At 39.6% G+C, this 17,999-nt stretch overlaps 1 protein-coding gene across 3 annotated transcripts in view; it reads right to left on the bottom strand.

Annotated features, from left to right (window-relative positions):
• Positions 1-17,999, bottom strand: part of LOC124267508 (protein timeless-like) — a 40,397-nt gene that overhangs the window by 16,055 nt on the left and 6,343 nt on the right. For all 3 annotated transcript variants that reach the window (XM_046702431.1, XM_046702430.1, XM_046702432.1), the window contains exons 2-18: positions 14,437-14,543; positions 13,288-13,382; positions 12,798-12,859; positions 11,640-11,817; positions 11,103-11,227; positions 10,632-10,692; positions 9,826-9,879; positions 9,234-9,535; positions 8,282-8,351; positions 7,253-7,365; positions 6,566-6,679; positions 6,142-6,242; positions 5,289-5,481; positions 4,824-5,022; positions 2,865-2,968; positions 2,214-2,358; positions 661-738 (exon numbers count right to left, since the gene is read on the bottom strand). In XM_046702431.1, coding sequence (XP_046558387.1) covers positions 661-738; positions 2,214-2,358; positions 2,865-2,968; positions 4,824-5,022; positions 5,289-5,481; positions 6,142-6,242; positions 6,566-6,679; positions 7,253-7,365; positions 8,282-8,351; positions 9,234-9,535; positions 9,826-9,879; positions 10,632-10,692; positions 11,103-11,227; positions 11,640-11,817; positions 12,798-12,859; positions 13,288-13,382; positions 14,437-14,530 — 2,088 coding nt within the window. In that variant the 5' untranslated portion in view covers positions 14,531-14,543. The remainder of the gene's footprint in view (positions 1-660; positions 739-2,213; positions 2,359-2,864; positions 2,969-4,823; positions 5,023-5,288; positions 5,482-6,141; positions 6,243-6,565; positions 6,680-7,252; positions 7,366-8,281; positions 8,352-9,233; positions 9,536-9,825; positions 9,880-10,631; positions 10,693-11,102; positions 11,228-11,639; positions 11,818-12,797; positions 12,860-13,287; positions 13,383-14,436; positions 14,544-17,999) is intronic.

The raw sequence follows: 17,999 nt of genomic DNA, 5'->3' as shown, positions 1-17,999 counted from the left end.
AATATTTCGCTCATATGAGGACGTGCTGCAATAATAAGGAAAAGGAAAACCCCAACATCCGGATTACATGAATGTTGGGAATCAAACCTGAACCTTCAGCCTGACAAGCAAACACATTAACCAGAAGGCTACCCCATCATAGTGTTCCAGCTACTACAGTAGAAGCTGTCTACACCGGCATTCGTCCGGACTGAAGTAATAATTCAGTTTAGACAGCATGCCAGATTGTAGAGCTGATGCGGTTACCTACGGCTAGGACTTAGCTCATATTCACTTTTATTCATTTTGTTCACTTAATAACATAAACATGATAAATCAACACATTTGAAAAAAAATCAGATATTTTGGTTTGTTTCTTCTCAACTGATGATTGAGGGTGATTTTTTTTTCAGGTGTTACTTTAATGCAGGATTAACTGGTGATAATTCACATCTGGCTGACTCCTCACCACGTGCTGGATTAGACAGCGCTGATTACTGCAGAAACACATATTCAGGTGGCTCATTTCATGCCGAGATCCGGAATTGACAGATTGCGGAGCTTTTCAATGATGATAAATGTACTAGCCACGAAGGGACTGAGATTTTATGCCGTTTCGACAACTGCCGGTTTTGACAAATTGCACTGTATATGCAAACTCTCTAAAGAATGTTTGCTTACCTCTTTACCCAAAGGGGCCATGGTGTCCATCATTGAGTCTTCTACCAACCAGCCACTGTCTTTGATGAACTGTTCGATCTGCACCAAGCACACTCATGTAACACATGCTATATTTGGGATTACACTTTCTCAGTAAAGTACAGATTCTAGGGGTGAAACGGTACGCTCTTACCACGGTACGGTACATATTGCGGTATAAGCCCTCCGGTTCGGTCCGTTACAGTTTGGTCCGTTACGGTTCGGTCGTTACGGTTCGGTATATGAGGTATGATCATAATGCAGAAAATTGACAATAAAAGCCAAACCTTACATTGTTTGATAACATGGACAAAAAATAACCATAATCTTTGTTATTTTGAATGAACAAAATTGTCATTTTATGAGTAGATAGAAGAACGGTACGAAAACCAAAAATACCGAATTTTGGGATTGCATTACGGTATAGTGAACCGGAGGCAAAATACAGCGGTTCTACTAATACCGTGGTATACCGTTTCAGCCCTACCCGATTCTAGGACTTTTGTTCGGTAATGGAAGTCAGACAACTGGTAGTCTAGACCACATACTTTGTGTATCCCTGTGATGAGTGTGAATTGCCACGGCTCTGATGGCCAAAAGCTATAAATACACAATGCCATTTAGAAAGTGGTCAAATGTAACACGTTATATTTGGGATTACACTTTCTCAGTACCCAACAAAAGTGATTAATACCATTAGCATTAACTTGAACAATTGAGGAATGGATATAAATATTGGGTAATACAAACAGCAGTTGATATATTATTCATCATATACAGTTAAATAATAACATAACGCATTAATATACTGAAGGAAACAAATAAGGGAACACCACTTCATGGCAGTGTTAATGTTAATTTGTCACGACAATTAGGAGTGACCACTTTACTGACAAACTGATTGGCTATTTTCCAGCCACGGTTGGACATATTCCATTTTGTTTATCTCACTTGGATAAATAACAACCCAAATGTAAGTAAGAACACTACTTTTTAACAAATTCATGAAAATTTGATTCTCGTGATTTCGAATAAAGTGAATTGAATTCACGATAGCACATGAAGCCGTACGTACAACCAATGTGAACGGAGGATAACGACACAAATGAAAAATATTTTGCTTGTTTTTGAATATGTTTTGAATGTAAGTGAGTGAGTGAGTTTAGTTTTACGCCACAATATTCAAGCAATATTCCAGCAACATCACAACGGGGAACACCAGAAATGGGCTTCACACATGCACATTGTGCCCATGTGGGTATTCAAACCCGGATTTTCGGCGTGAAGAGCCAACGCCTTAACCACTAGGCCCCACTGCCCCCCAATGTAAATGAAGGATAACTTCGCAAATGGAAATGTTTTTTCATAATTTCTTGATGAAAGTTAAACATTGTATCACATATGTTTATCTAGATATAGAGACTCATAAAAAATAAAACTGTATGCAATGAGGAGGATGTAAACAATCGTCAAATGGCAGCTACAATACCGGCAAGGGGGAACTCTGGGTCGGACAGTGTGACTAAGAAACTCACCTCATCCTCTGTTCGTTTAAAGCCGGAATGAAGTAAAGCATCTCTGAGATCCGCGATGATGTTGTCGCTCTCCGTGAGGCTGAGAATACTCGACATAAGCACTTCCTCCTCCTGTGATGACCACACACCCGTTTCTTTCACTGACCTTTTTCCAAGAAAAGAACCTTATTTGAGACATCCCAATTCACCGCCACATAAATCCGCACCTTCCTGTGCAGCAATTAAATCAGTGTTTCCGCTGGCATTTTTACAGCTGGACATTGTGACCGGCCAGCTTTTCAAATACAGGTCATTTGTAATTTTAACAGTCAAGTTATTGCAAGTATGTCTTCATGACGCAACCCATCAAATTCGTGTAGCCACTCATCATATATTGCCAGTAACTGTATTCGATTGAGATTTCTCTTTTTAACGAGACGTACTACTAGCAAGAAGTACCACTACTAGTGATAGGACCTTGCATACTAGACATCTCACATCTCCTCATCTAGGATTCAAATGACCAACGTAAAACAATATAACACAAACACTTGTATTCATAAACATGGCTGCATTCAAGAGTTGAGAGTAATATTTCCCTAAAAAACAGCCCTGCTACACCATCGCAAGTCATTGCTTCCACTAAAAAATATTTCTTGTTTTATTACTCACTCTTTTCCTTGAATACCGAAGAGCATCTGAGCTGTTGCCATAGGCTTTTCTTCAGCGAAGATCATGAACTGCTCCAACACATACTCGATGAGATCGCTGAAATCCTGCAATGTGAGAGTGAGAGTTATTTAACACTGCAGTAAAGAATGCTCCAGCTAGTACAATTCATGAAATCAATGGATAAGCAAACTGATGCAAGTTGAGACCTTGGCTACAATCCAAGTTCATACACTCAAGTTTGTTCAATAATTCAAACAAAAGGTGTTCAGTATGTTAAAGGAACAACATTTCTTACTGTCAACTGAACCTTGTAAACAACACATTTCCCCTTCTCTTCTAACATCACACTCCGGCACAGCGATGACTTAACATAACATCACTGCCAAAGGATAATTTGCATATCACGTGACCGGACTTTTCTCTTGTTTGTTATCAAATGCGCATATTCATTATAAGAAGAGACTGGACTCACGAAAGCTTTTCGGCGCTCCCTTCATAATGTTTTACATTGTTACATATATATTCTTCAACAACTGCGACAGTTAGGTCTATGACAGTACATATTTAGATATCAAACTTGCTGCATCGTTTGCTCTCCGTCGGTTTCGATGACTGCACGTGGAGCCGTACAACCTATGTAAACAAAGGATCGCTACGCAAATCGAAATAGTGTTACATGTTTTTGGATATTTTCTCAGTGAAACTAAACCATTCTATTAAAGATGTTTAGTTAGATGTGTAGACTCGTCACAAATAAAAGAGTAAAAGAAATCTGTACATTATATTGAATGGACATTGCCAGATGTGAGGAATCGTCACATTTTTCTTGCCTATGGCAGAGGTACTATGCTGGCTTGCCGCATGGAACTCTGGGTAGGAGAGTGTTCTAACATGTGGTTACACATTTCATCAAGGTCAAGGTCAAGGTCAGCGAAAAGTAAAAATTAAACATCATTGTTGTCATAACAAGTTATGTCATTGTCAACAATGATGTTCAATGTCAATATGGAGGTTGAGTGATGGAATATATTCAGGGGCAAAACCAGCTGAACATATACTGAGGGAATAATAAGGGATCATGAAAGCACAAGTGTTCCTATATTTTTTTCCAGGTTTCTTCACAAGCGTTGTATTGCATAGCTTGTGAAGAAACCTGGAAACAAAAAAATGAACACTTGTGCTTTCATGTGATCCCTTATTTTTTCCCTCAGTATATTTCATCTACAGGATTGTGGGCGGTGGGGTAGCCTAGTGGTTAAAGCGTTCGCTCGTCACGCCAAAGACCTGGGTTCGATTCCCGACATGGGTACAATGTGCGAAGCTCATTTGTGGTGTGCCCCCGCCGTGATATTTCTGGAACATTGCTAAAAGCGGCGTAAAACTACACTCACTCACTCAATCTACAAGATTGTTTGATTGCGGCTCAAATTTTCACTGTCTAAAGATTTAGCGTGTTTGTGTTAAACTGGAAAACTGATGAAGCCAGTATAATTCCTTGCATCTCGCGTGACCTGATCAACACACTTACTGAGTGAGTATGGTTTTATGCTGGTTTCAGCAATATTCCGGCAATATGATGGTGGGGAACACAAGAAATGGGTTTCCCACATTTTACCCTGTGTTTTGGAACTCTCTCCCTTGTGCCATTAAAAGCTCTGACACAATTCACATTTTTAAGTCCAGACTTAAAACCCAACTTTTCTCAGCATATTACTTATTTACAACTGTATACTCCAGAGTAAATGTTCTGTAGCACTTTCAGCATGCCTTAGGGTGTGGAATATGCATTTATTATATTATATATTATCCATGTGGGGAATCGAACCCGGGTCTTCAGAGTGACGAGCTGATGCTTTAACCATAAGACTACCCCACCGCCCCCTTAAGGAATTAAAGAACATGTGGCGTTTTTTACACAAATTCAAGTTACATTGTTACGTCTTATCAGTGTATACTTACTGATGACAGGAGATGTTTTTGTTCCAACATGTTGGAGAACGTTCTCATAATGGACAGCTGCATCAGACACTGTGGTTCGTTGCAATCGCCCGCTATGTGATGCATCATAGTGAGGATGCATTCATTCAGCCCATTTTCGTTCTGCCCAAAGTTCTCTAAGGCTTGGCCGTACTTCGCCATAATCTCAAGAGTGGCAAACCTACAAAATGATAAGAATTCATAAATTTCATTGTTGCACAAAAACAAACACTTTTATTGAATTGAATCAACGCTGTGATTCAGCTGTGAAAAGGTTTGACATGATGAACTTATGAAATATATTTACTGCATCTGGATATGAATCTTATCGCAAGCATACACTCATGAGACACATTATGTCGCAGCCTCACATGTGGACAAGTCATTGCCATGAATATCAGATCCTGACATGCTCAAGGGAAATAACTCTGCTCATAAAATTCTTACTTTTTGACATGCTCCAACATTGAAAAGTCGCCTGCCATAGTCTTGTCTGCGCCCCACTGCTCCAGGATGAGGAGGAGGTGGTGGTTGGCGCAGATGAGGTTGCGGAGGTAGACAACGCCCTGGTTTGGGCAGCGGTGCTGCCTCAGAAGCAGCACGAAGACGTCACGAAGGTGGGTCATCCCCATGAGACTCTCTACAAACAGGAACTAATTTGTTTGTTTGTTGCTTAATAAGGCTAATGCCAAACAGAACACCATTCCAGATGTTGTTTGGTTTGGTTTGTCTGTTGTTTAACGCTGCACTCAGCAATTTTCCATTTATATGGCGGCGATCTGTAAATAATCCCACCGAATTAGCAAGCCAGAACAACCGATCACCCTGTATAACTTTCATGTTTTTTGACGATCAGTTCTAACATGATCTTCATGGTGGCCAAGCATGGGTTGTTGAAGACCAATCTAGCCCTGATCTTCATAGAGAAAAGGAATGGGTCCAGTTAAGTTCAATTTAACCTCAATCTTCACCGGGGAGACACAAATACAGAACGATGATACATATTCTCATCAAAAGCTCACATTTTAGTTTGATCCCAAACCTCTCTCTGTGAAGATTTTCATCAAATATATTTCAGCCTTAACATAAAAATTTCTTAGTTTCAATTCATGGAGGAGAAAATCCTAAAGTAAAGCAGGACTTTTATCATGACCATGTGTTTTGTCCTGAGAGACCAAGGATCCTGGTGTGTTCAAGGGAGACAATTCTGCACATCAAATTCTGCTGATTAGCACTACTCCTCATTCGCTGATCACTTTTATAACATCATGTTTCAACTAAATTAGAAAATAGATATTACCTTTAATGGTGGGTGTTATAAGATGCTGACATTCTGGATCCTCTGTGGCAGAGAGCATCAAGCGGAATAGTTGTATCAGAGACAGGACTGTGAGGTGGAGCCTGTAACAAACAGTAGATGGAGTCAACGAGTGAGGCGAGGTGAACTAAGTTTAACGTCAAACTAAAGAATATTTCGCTCATATGATAACGTGCATGCGTGTGTATGTGTGGCTGCTTGTACTAGCCAAGACTTAAACTGGTTTTACACCCGTGTAGGTCCAGGTTAGAATTGATTTTCAGTAACCCATGCTTGTCGTAAGAGGCGACTAATGGGATCGGGTGGTCAGGCTTGCTGACTTGGTTGACACATGTCATGTAGCTGGAATATGGCGGCGTATGGCTTTAAACAAACAAGCAAACAATCTAAAGGTTTCATCACTTACTTATTCTGGGTGAAGTCGCACCACTGTTTTTGTCTCTGAAGTGACCACTGCCTTTCACAGCAATCGACGGCAACGTACACCAGGTAAGAGACTAGGTTACCATCCACACACTTTCTGAAATGCCACATGAAATATCTCATAAAATTTGTTATTTGGCTTGATGTTTGCAATGGTTAATACTTCAAGGGATCATTTATTCATTATTGTACTCGCATTTTTGTTAGTCATCTTGTCATGTCTGAAATAATCGCCGATCTCCTTTCAGCATACGATCCGCGATCAGGCCAGATCAATTTTATTTCTTGTTTTACAGATCCGCCGGTCATATTTTTTCAAGGTACAAGGGAAGAGAAAATCCAAAAACCATTTTGTAAGTCCCACCGAACCACAACAAGTAGTCGTTGTCTGATTGGTTAAATCCGTTCGTCCGTCTCGCATTTGATTGGACAGTCATAGGTCGCTCGCAGGTTAGCTGACATGACCTTATACTAGGGTTTGTTACACTCAGTATAAGCAGTGTAACGAATAATACTGAGCCTAAGTTTACTTAGACTGCAGGAATAGGAACCATGATCACAGAATACTGGTATCCCAAGGGACGTAACTCTGCACAGGAAACTGCAGCATCTCAGACGCACATGTACCAGAAGACACTTAACTGTACAGCAGGATGGTAAAAACACTTACACAAGACTGCTGAGGGGAGTTGCTTGCTGTCTAGCGAAGCGAAGGAAAAATGATATGCTCCATAGCAGGTAGGAATTGTCCAATATTCTGCTGTTCTTCGACAGAGTAAGTTCCTAAAAAAATGAACAAGTATCTCATCAACATCACAATTATCTTTGCATATGACCACAAGACTAGCAACTAGTGGTGTTCCCATTAATTGAAATAATCAAAGATTGGTCGCAGTGACGAAACGACCAAGCAATCAATCAATTTTCTCATAATCTAACACAAACGATTTTGGAACTACTGTTTGATACACTTGATGATGGAACATATCTTAGAAGTTGTCAGGGGCTGAAAACGTGTTTAATTCTTAGAAAACTCACTTCACTTGCTGAAAAGTCATGACTGAATATTTCTTGAAGACTCCAGGTTTATGTTCATGATATATTAGTCATCACTTTAAAGTAGCAAGTTGCATCATTATACATTGGATGTGAAATTTGCAAATGCAGTTTGCGCAGTTACTAAAAAAACAACATTACACTTATCTGCAATAAAAACCTGAATAGGAAAATCTGAAAAATGATGCTAACCAATTTTTTTCGATGATTGCTCGTTGGTAAGAAACCAATCATCAATTGTGAGATTTCCACCAATTCCCAACACAACTAGCAACACACACACTTAGCAATATCAGTATCAGACTGTATTAAACAAAGGTATATTCTGGCATCAAAACCAGTGTCCGAAATTAACGTCGGTCCGTAGGCCTGAAGCCGACTGAAAACCACTCGGACCCACAGCTTTTGTTTTCTGCAGGTCCTTATGGCCAACAGCTTTTCCATCCCCAATAACTAAGAGTATTATTTCCATATATTAAAATATTGGGCCTACACATTCTGATCAGGACCCACAACTTTTTATGGTTCTGATTTTGATCATGTCTTTTGTAACAGACTTACAAGAGTTCCATCAGCCATACATTGTAAATGTACTGTCTCAAATTACTATCTTGTGCATTGATTATAGTTTTAACTGACTCACCAACAGATCTCCAATGAAACCTGCATATCCATCGGAGAGAAACTTTTGTGCGAGGTCAGTCAAATATTGTCTGGAAAAAACAGAAAAAACTAGTTTACGATATTAGTTACTATACCACTTACAAGTCAAACTTTATGAGCAAAGCTCACTAATACCCCCAGCCATGACTCGAAAAGTCTGCTGAGCAACAATCAATAATAATTCTTCTTGACAAAAATACAATATCTGTATCAAACTTTGCACTACTCCTTACCATAAACAAAGAAGCCATTACCCAAATCTGAACACAATCCATCAAATGATTGTACAATCATTGGTCAAACAAATTTGACTTTTTAAGAGATGATACCCGCAAAGATCTGGGTTAGAATTGATCTTCAGTAACCCATGCTTGTCGTAAGAGGCAACTAACGGGATCGGGTGGTCAGGCTCGCTGACTTGGTTGACCACATGTCATCATATACCAATTGCGCAGATCGATGCTCATGCTGTTGATCACTGGATTGTCCAGACTCGATTATTTACAGACCGCCGCCATATAGAGAGTGCAGCGTAAAACTAAACTCACTCACTCATTTTAAGAGATGAAATATTTTATCCTTCTTGATAAATCAAAAATAGCACACAATAACTTTGCAAAGCACCTCTAGATCTCCTATAAACATGGTGAGTGACCCGTGAAGCCCATTCCTGGTGTCCCCTGCCGCGATTGATGGAATATTGCTAAAAGCGACACAAAACCATACCCACTCACTCACTGGAGGTCTATCCCCAAATTTGAAAACAATCAAGGCAATAGTTTCCAAATTACTGGTTGAACAAATATGACTTTGGACAGACGAATTCCTTGGTATAACCGACACCTTTTCACATGTGAAAATGTTGTAGGAAAGTGCAAAGATATCATGTGCATTCAACGACCTTGTGGTCCAGATATACATCTGTTACTCACCCAACGAGATCACTCCGGGCTGCATCGGTGCCATTGGCGGCAACTCGCAAGCCTGGGACGTCACTATAGCAGACACCAATTTCATCCACTTTTGGCTTGTTCAGTTCCATGGTGTCCATTATGGCTGTTATGTAGCGACGTTGTACGGTGGGATCCTCGATGTCGTCTGGGGATAGTGGGCCTCCCAGTTCCAGCTGGTTCAAGCCCAGGTTGGCCATTGCTTGTAGGCACTGCTCCTCAGACGAATATACGTTGGAGCTCGCAGGGGACATTGGTTGTTGTGATCGCAGCAGAATCTTTACCTGCACATGAAAATGATGCTTTTCAAAATACTGATCTTGGACCCTGAATCCTCCCCTAATATTTTCTCTTTTAAGCAGTTACCGTAAATTAAAGTCATAATGAACTCAAAATCATGATCTTGGACCCTCCATCCTTCCAAAATATTTTCTCACTTGAGCAGTTACAGTAAATTAAAATGGAGGCACCTCAGGAAATACGGAATTTACAAGGGTCTTACAGTCCCGTACACCCTTTCAAAACACTGCGTAACTTATAATATCATTAGTGAAATAGTCGTAGATTTACTTACATTGTCTTTGTAGAGGAAGGAAAGGATCTGGACAACTGACACTGTGAACGAGATCTGAAACAAAGGGAACTACTTGTACCGGAAACTATACAGGAATGAGACATCTCAACTGTATTAGAAGACATTTATTTGTTGAACGCCACACTCCATTTTTCCAGCTGTATAAGGAAGATTACTACTCCATAGAGCAAGCGTTCGGGTGGATTCTTATTCCATTACCAAGACAAATGTTAGCGTGTATTTAATAGTCTTGAACAGGCAAGTTTTGCTATAATGAGCATGCTATCATTCCAATCACCCTGTCACTGTGCCTGTCACCAATCAAACAATGACATCACCTCTTAAACCAGCTAGGTACTTCAGCAGCCTCTTACAGACAGCAAAGTACCTCGGTAGTCTCTTACAGACTGCAAGGTACCTGGATAGCCTCTTACAAACAGCAAGGTACCTTGGTAGTCTCTTACAAACAGCATGGTACCTCGGTAGCCTCTTACAGACTGCATGGTGCCTCGGTAGCTTCTTACAGACAGCAAAGTACCTTGGTAGCCTCTTACAATAAGCATGGTACCTCGGTAGCCTCTTACAGACAGCAAGGTACCTCAATAGCCACTTACAGACAGCAAGGTACCTCAATAGCCTCTTACAGACTGCATGGTACCTCGATAGTCTCTTACAAACAGCATGGTACACAGGTACCTTTTGGGATACACTGGGAGAGAGTGGGTGTCTGCTAACGAATGAATTATGCCTAATGTCACACTCAACTGAAATGATTTAATACATAAATTCTGGATGTTATCTCCTACCTTCTGGTGGTGACGAATGACTGCCATGATCATCTCATCCAGGCCGCTCTCAAATATCATCCTACAGGAGGTAAAATTACAACATGATCGTTCGGCTCAAATGTGTCTGTTTAATAAAACAAGTTATGCATTTACTGGTTTAATTTTATTTGTTAGACAACAGGGGGTGAAGGTCAACCAAATCTCAGGAAGAGGTCAAGGTCAATTACAAGGAAGAGGTAGAGATCAACCAAAACAGTGGTTGAGGTCAATTTTAAGTAACCAATGCAATTGCTTCTAGTTCACAAAAATAAGCCTTGGCAGAGGTCAAGGTCAAATAAGCCTTGGCAGAGGTCAAGGTCAAATAAGCCTTGGCAGAGGTCATGGTCAAATAAGCCTTGGCAGAGGTCAAGGTCAAACAAGCCTTGCTTACAAGGTGAATCAAAGTCTCGGTGGAGGTCAACATAAATTGGAAGAAGTCTGAACACTAACCTTAATCTGAAGTTATTGATGTGTTCCTTGCGGTCTGTCTCTCCAAAGTAGAACAAGTTTCGGATAAGCAACAGACAGTAGTTAATAGTTTCACAATCTAATGGATTCAAGACACCATCTGAAGCCTGGAAGAAACAAAATTTATGTCAGAACAAAGATCAATAAGAGTTACAAATATGAACACTTAGTTATAACTCATCCCTAATGGGACCTCAGTGAGTGTGTGAGTGAGTGAGCGAGCGAGTTTAGTTTTACGCCGCACTCAGCAATATTCCAGCTGTATGGCGGCGGTCTGTAAATAATCGAGTCTGGACTAGACAATCCAGTGATCAACAACATAAGCATCGATCTACACCATTGGAATATTGGACGACGTGTCAACCAAGTCAGCGAGCCTGACAACCCGGTCCGTTATTCGCCTCTTACAAGCATGGGTTAATGAAGATCAATTCTAACCCCTATCTTGACGGGTATGGAACTCAGTGAAATAAAAGTGAAGAAACTATGTGGATCGAAATAAAATTAAGTTATACCAACCCTTTCAAGACGATTCATGACTTCCTTCTTAAACTTAGCAAAAAACTCCACGCTCCAGCAAACGTCGTCAGCTTGTCGTAGTAAGGCGAGCACAGCCTTCGACCGCGCCTGCTCTTCAAATCCATCTTGGAGGCTATTTTGTCCCAGACTCAAAGGTTGTGTTAGCAGCGAGAGAAGTCTGAAGGAAAACAGTACATCATGAGCCGAGCTAAGTGTAATTTTTGGACGAATCGCAGACACGTGAAATATTGGCTGTTATTTGACGTTGCACTCAGAAATATTCCAGTTATATGACCACAGCAGGATGTAGTAAATGAATAAACCAGTGATGAATATTGTGAGCAATTAAGAGAAATAGCCGCACTTTAATACATGTATCCCATGGCGATGATGTAAAAAGGTGATAAGAAGAATATACAAGCATAAATTTAGAGATATAGTCCATAATAACCGAGCAGTAGCGTGTATTAGGACAAGAGGAAATCCACCCAACCATCCAGTAGGGTGAAATGGAGAAATTGCCAACGCTGAGGCAGGAAGAGGCCCATTTGGGGTAAGCTATTTTTATTGTTCATTAGGGAACAATAGGACAGAGGTTTCACTGTACCTCGGACTGACTGACTGCCTGACTGAGTTTGATTTTACGCCGCTTTTAGCAATATTCCAGCAACATCACGGCAGGGGACACCATAAATGGGCTTCACACATTGTGCCCATGTGGGGATTCAAACTTGGGTCGTCGGCGTGACGAGCCGACGCTTTAACCATTAGGCTACCCCACCGCCCCATTTTAGTTGATGAAATCTGGCATTTTAACATGTTGAAGATTCCTCTTAGGCAGAGAAGCGTACATTCCCTGGATAAGTTAGTGAGTGAGTGAGGTCTAGTTTTACGCCACACACAGCATTATTCCAGCTTTATGGCGGCGGTCAAGTCTGGACCAGACAATCTAGTGATCAACAACATGAGCATCGATCTACGCAGTTGGGATACAATGACACGTGTCAAGCAAGTCAGCGAGTCTGACCACCCCATCCCGTTGGTCGCCTCTTAGGACAAGCATGGGTTACTGAAGATCAATTCTAACCCGGATCTTCACGTGTCCTGGATAAGTTAAACCTCGAAATGGTCAATTCGTGAATTCCCTTGCAAACTTACTCAATGGCTGCATGGAAAAGTTCTGAGTCTTCTTCTAAAGCCATGAGTAGAGGCAACAGATCCTGAAACGAAAAGACATATGTTAGTGTCCGCACAAAAAAATGCTTTCTAAAAGAAACAAAAAGTGGAAAAACTAAAACATGCTTTCCGATGGACCTGAGTCATGTAAGCTTCCTCAAAAAGTTAAAAACCTGAGGCATGCTCTTCAAGTTTATCTGAGTCATAAATATTTCGACCTAAAATTGGAAAATCAAACATTCATTTTAACAGACCTGCATAATTCAAACAATCGTGAAATTCAAAAAAATTAGGACATAGAAGTTTCCACAATGGTCAATAGTATTCATTTATTGCCACAACCATCAATTTGTTTCCACAAAATGGTTATGAGCTGCTGAAGTTAATCTTCCACCCTTAACTGGCGAGTTTTGAAAACAATGCAAAAGAAAAGAATTATGTTTTGTTTAAGCTAATACCAAAACACACTGACCTTTCTGATAATGTCCTGCTGTCCAAGTTTTTGTCTGATCTGACCATCGGCGCCATCCGAAGTCAGCAGCAGTTGCAACATTTCTTGAAGGGTCTCTAAAACATTACATCAGCATCCAAAATGAGAAATACATGCCGGAAAAGATATTCAGAAATCTTTGTGGATAGATGTACTCTGTCCTTACTATATCTGAATAATGATTTGAACAGAATCAGGTTGCAATGATGATGGATATATACATATTTGATTGGCTGAGAACTTCAAGGTCGATATCAAGTAGTTTGTTATTTGCAGTACTGAAGTACTTCTCTTTCAAAATACTGACTGACTGACTGAGTTTAGTTTTATGCCGCTTTTAGCAATATTCCAGCAATATCACGGCGGGGGACACCAGAAATGGGCTTAACACACTGTGCCCATGTGGGGAATCGAACCCGGGTCTTCGGCGTGACGAGCCAACGCTTTAACCACTAGGCTACCCCACTGCCTCCTTTCAAAATACAAATTAGATCATTTAGATGTGAACTGGTTTGGAGTGGTGCCACAAATAGGTGCATTTTTTACATGGTTCTGACAGAAAATAGCTGCACAGTTTGAAAAAACAGGTTCTGCTATGTCGTCTTCTGGATCCTAAGTTTTGAAGGGCAAGGTGAGTGAGCAAATATCGCTAAATGCCGCGTCAGCAATGTAGCTGTTATTCACAGCAGGAAATGTCATAAAATAAACTTTGTTAACAATCACAATAAAAATGGTGTGCATTCTTAAAATTCCAAGTCATAACACATTCAAGGGTAAAAACTGACTTTGAGAAAAAAATCCATATTTTATCACACAATTTGATTTCTTTTAAATATGCGAAAATAGGGAAAGGTAAAACGCTGCCAAATAAAAATTTACAAATCCACAGTCTTCGTCTTTTTACTAGATTCATCTATAGAACACTGTTATTGAATTAATATATAATTTCTATGTTGTTATTAGCCTTTAAACTGAAATAAACCATATACATGAGATTTTAAATTGCCCTCATCAGGCGTAAGGAGCCTTGGGCCAGAGGACTAGCGTAACTTAATGTCACATCACAAAATTTACATGCAAAAAACTGATCTTAAATGTTACAAAGTCACTGTTACATCACAAGATACTAACCTTTACATTCATCTGATACAAAGTATATTCCATTGGCCATAAAGCCCATCTCAGTCTCTAACAGACCGATGGGGTTCATTAAACTCCACTCCATGTTGGGAACGTATCTGCAAATGAAAATACCAGAAATCAGGGACCGATCATTAGGCCAAATAAAAAAAATGTTGTAGTTCTGATTACACCTCTTTAAAATTTAGGGTAGGTAGGTATGATTTTTTTTTTTTTTTATAAGTAAAGTACAAACTAATAACACATTTATCAATGTATAATTGTTTATTCAATCAAGGTTTCGGCTATCATGTCGACTTTCTCGATCAGAATTTCCGATGTCCGTCGGTGCTGGGAAAAAACAATGGTATCTAAAAGCTTATGTCATTTAAACAGCTTAAAAAAGTTAGGGTCGGCACCAGAATTCAAGGGTCTGTCGGGTAATCGGAACCACCACATTTTTTTTTAGGCCTTATCATAGGAAGACTTTTCCCAGGAATCCCAGGAAGATGCTGGTATTAAACAATAACTTTTGCATTTGGTCTTCTTGGCACCCTGAAAAACAATGGACATTCGGAACTCGCGCCCATACTGACAGACTGAGTTGCCAAATCGCCAGCGTACAGTCAATTAGTAAAGCATCCAGCCATTGGGCCTTCCTTAAATCCAACAGACGATGTACTATGTGTTAACTTATAATCTGATTGGCATAAGTTGGCAGAGCTCCCATGTTGTTTGTCCAAAAGCCTCTAAATTATGGTTAACGCCATGCAAAATAAGTTTTAGATTCACATTGGCTAATTTCAATACTCATTCCCATATCCCATATCAGCATGCAATTCCCTATTTTAAAATTAACATACCACCCTGAATATTTTCAGGCGAGTGATTGAGTTTAGTTTTACGCCGCACTCAGCAATATTCCAGCTATATAGCGCCGGTCTGTAAATAATCGAATCTGCACCAGACAATCCAGTGATCAACAACATGAGCATCGATCTACGCAATTGGGAACCAATGACATGTGGCAACCAAGTCTGCAAGATTGACCACCTTTTCAGGTGAACAGTTCACGGGCACCACTGCCCAGGCTGGTTACCATGGTTAGACTAATCTTTTCACAAACTCTTGGTGTCATCCCTATTTTGATAGTGATTCATTAACACATGCTCATGATACATGTATAGTCGGAACTGAACAATAGACATTTCTTTCAGCAAAGATGTTTTATGCATTTGTGCAAATGGTTTTTCACTTTTATTTACCTAACCCTTCCTTCCTGATACAAGTTACCACTTCATTCAATGCTCCATCGCAGATAGGAGAAAATCAATATCATATTAGACTAGCCATTCAGGCCATTATTCCTGCAAAAAACTAACAGGATATTTTTACATTGTTAAACCTTTTCCATCTCCTAAAAGAAATTAATTGTGAATACGATGTGGCGAGTTATCAATGTCATCTCAAAAAAGTAAAACTTCTTTTTCAGTTTCCACATTTCATCTTGACTTTGTGTAGGAGTTTATAGATACATTCAACAATATTCTAAAACACCCTGATATAATCTGAGATTTTTGCTTAACAAAATAGCAGTAAACGTCCAGGTTGGATCACCTTAGACCAAAGATAACTAGATGGAGATAACAATTCACTTGTTTATTGACAGACTAGAGAGTTCATCTCAAATCTAAAACAGACAAAATTGTTCACACTGCAAGTAAAATCGCTGGAGTGAGATTTGAATGTTTATCATCAATATATGAGCGGCAAATCGTGAATCAAGGTGTCTAATCCTGAAGGAAACGAACAATATGGCCAGAATACTGTGTGTCGAACAAAATAACAAGCAACTTAATCTCTCACTGGAAACGAAGTAAACTTGGTTGACTTGTTTCACAGAGTGAGTTCAGTTTTACGCCGCAGTCAGCAATATTCCAGCTATATGACGGCGGTCTGTAAATAATCGAATCTGGACCAGACAATCCAGTGATTAACAGCATGAGCATCGATGTTTCACAGAGAGCAAACATTTTAAAATATATGACCATTAGAAATGGTATTTCTAAGATGATTAAACAATTATCAGTCCCTCCTGAATTCCATAGAAAATTTTTAAGAATTCCCTGGCAAATATATATAAATTTAGCATCCCATTTTTCAAAATTCTGCAGATAAATATTTGATGAAACAACAAAAATGATGAAGAATTTCAAACTTCAATTCTTAAACACAAAGCTGTAACTATTTTAGAGTTTCATGACATTCAAGGAACAGCTGGCAGTTTGTTTTTTCTTGCAGGATGTTTAGATTTAGAAAGATGATCTGAAACAGTTCTCTTATGAGTGTGATCAGGAATGACATTACAAACTCTACAAAATATTGTTTCATTTATACTCAATCTTGATTCAACTTTCAAAATGAGTAAATTCCAGGGCAGAAGAACGGACAATTCTGCGTTTTCCGAGACATTTTAGCAATATTCCAGCAATATCATGGCAGGGGACACCAGAAATAGGCTTCACACATTGTGCCCATGTGTGTCTTCCGCATGACAAGATAACACATAATGATTAACCACTAGGCTACCCCACCACCCACTTGTCAGTAAAGGAACAGACAGTGGATTAAACTTACAAGCCTTGCTGTTGGTTAATGAACTATATCAACAATTAAAATTATCAGCATTTCAAACGAGAAAAAAACATCTCAGAAAGAAGTGAATATGACTTTACCAAACGCAAGATAACTGAAAGAATTAACATCAAACGATACCGACCCTTGATTACCGGAGATCAAGGTTACTTTATCCCCACTGCTTACGAGTGAGTGAGTGAGTTTAGTTTTACGCCGCACTCAGCAATATTCCAGCTATATGGCGGCGGTCTGTAAATAATCGAGTCTGGACCAGACAATCCAGTGATCAACAGCATGAGCATCGATCTGCGCAATTGGGAACCGATGACATGTGTCAACCAAGTCAGCGAAACTGACCATCCGATCCCGTTAGTCGCCTCTTACGACAAGATAGTCGCTTTTTATGGCAAGCAAATGGGTTGCTGAAGACCTATTCTACCCCGGATCTTCACGGGTCCCACTGCTTACGATGAGCTCATCAATCAACCCTAGCCTCCTGAACAACCACTCTACACTCTATGTATCACTGGCTTCCATTGGCCTCTATGTATATCCCTGTGATCCTCTGTTATCCCTTTTAATCGTCATCATCACATTGTTAATTTCACCTCAACCTTGTACATTAGTGAATGAATGAATGAATGAATTGTTTATTAACGTGTCACGATAAAATTACAAGGTATACACACAATAAATATACAAAGGTAAAATAAATTATGCAGGGCCTCAATAGGCCGAAGAGACACGGTATAAAACTGTAAAATATAACTTATTTCAATAAGATAAAATAACCGTACAGTACGATGTATATATAAGGTACATAAAATTGTAAAAATATTTAATAAAATAATGACTAGATAGAATTAATTGAAATATTCTTAAAACATTTACGACGATAAAACATCTTAAAACACATTAAACCTAAGTTAGATAAGAAA

The sequence above is a fragment of the Haliotis rubra genome, unplaced genomic scaffold (genome assembly GCF_003918875.1).
Source record: "Haliotis rubra isolate DU_JTF1 unplaced genomic scaffold, ASM391887v1 Scf1317, whole genome shotgun sequence".
NCBI lineage: Eukaryota > Metazoa > Mollusca > Gastropoda > Lepetellida > Haliotidae > Haliotis > Haliotis rubra.
Note: the sequence above shows the minus strand (reverse complement) of the source record. Positions and strands in the feature narration are given on the sequence as shown.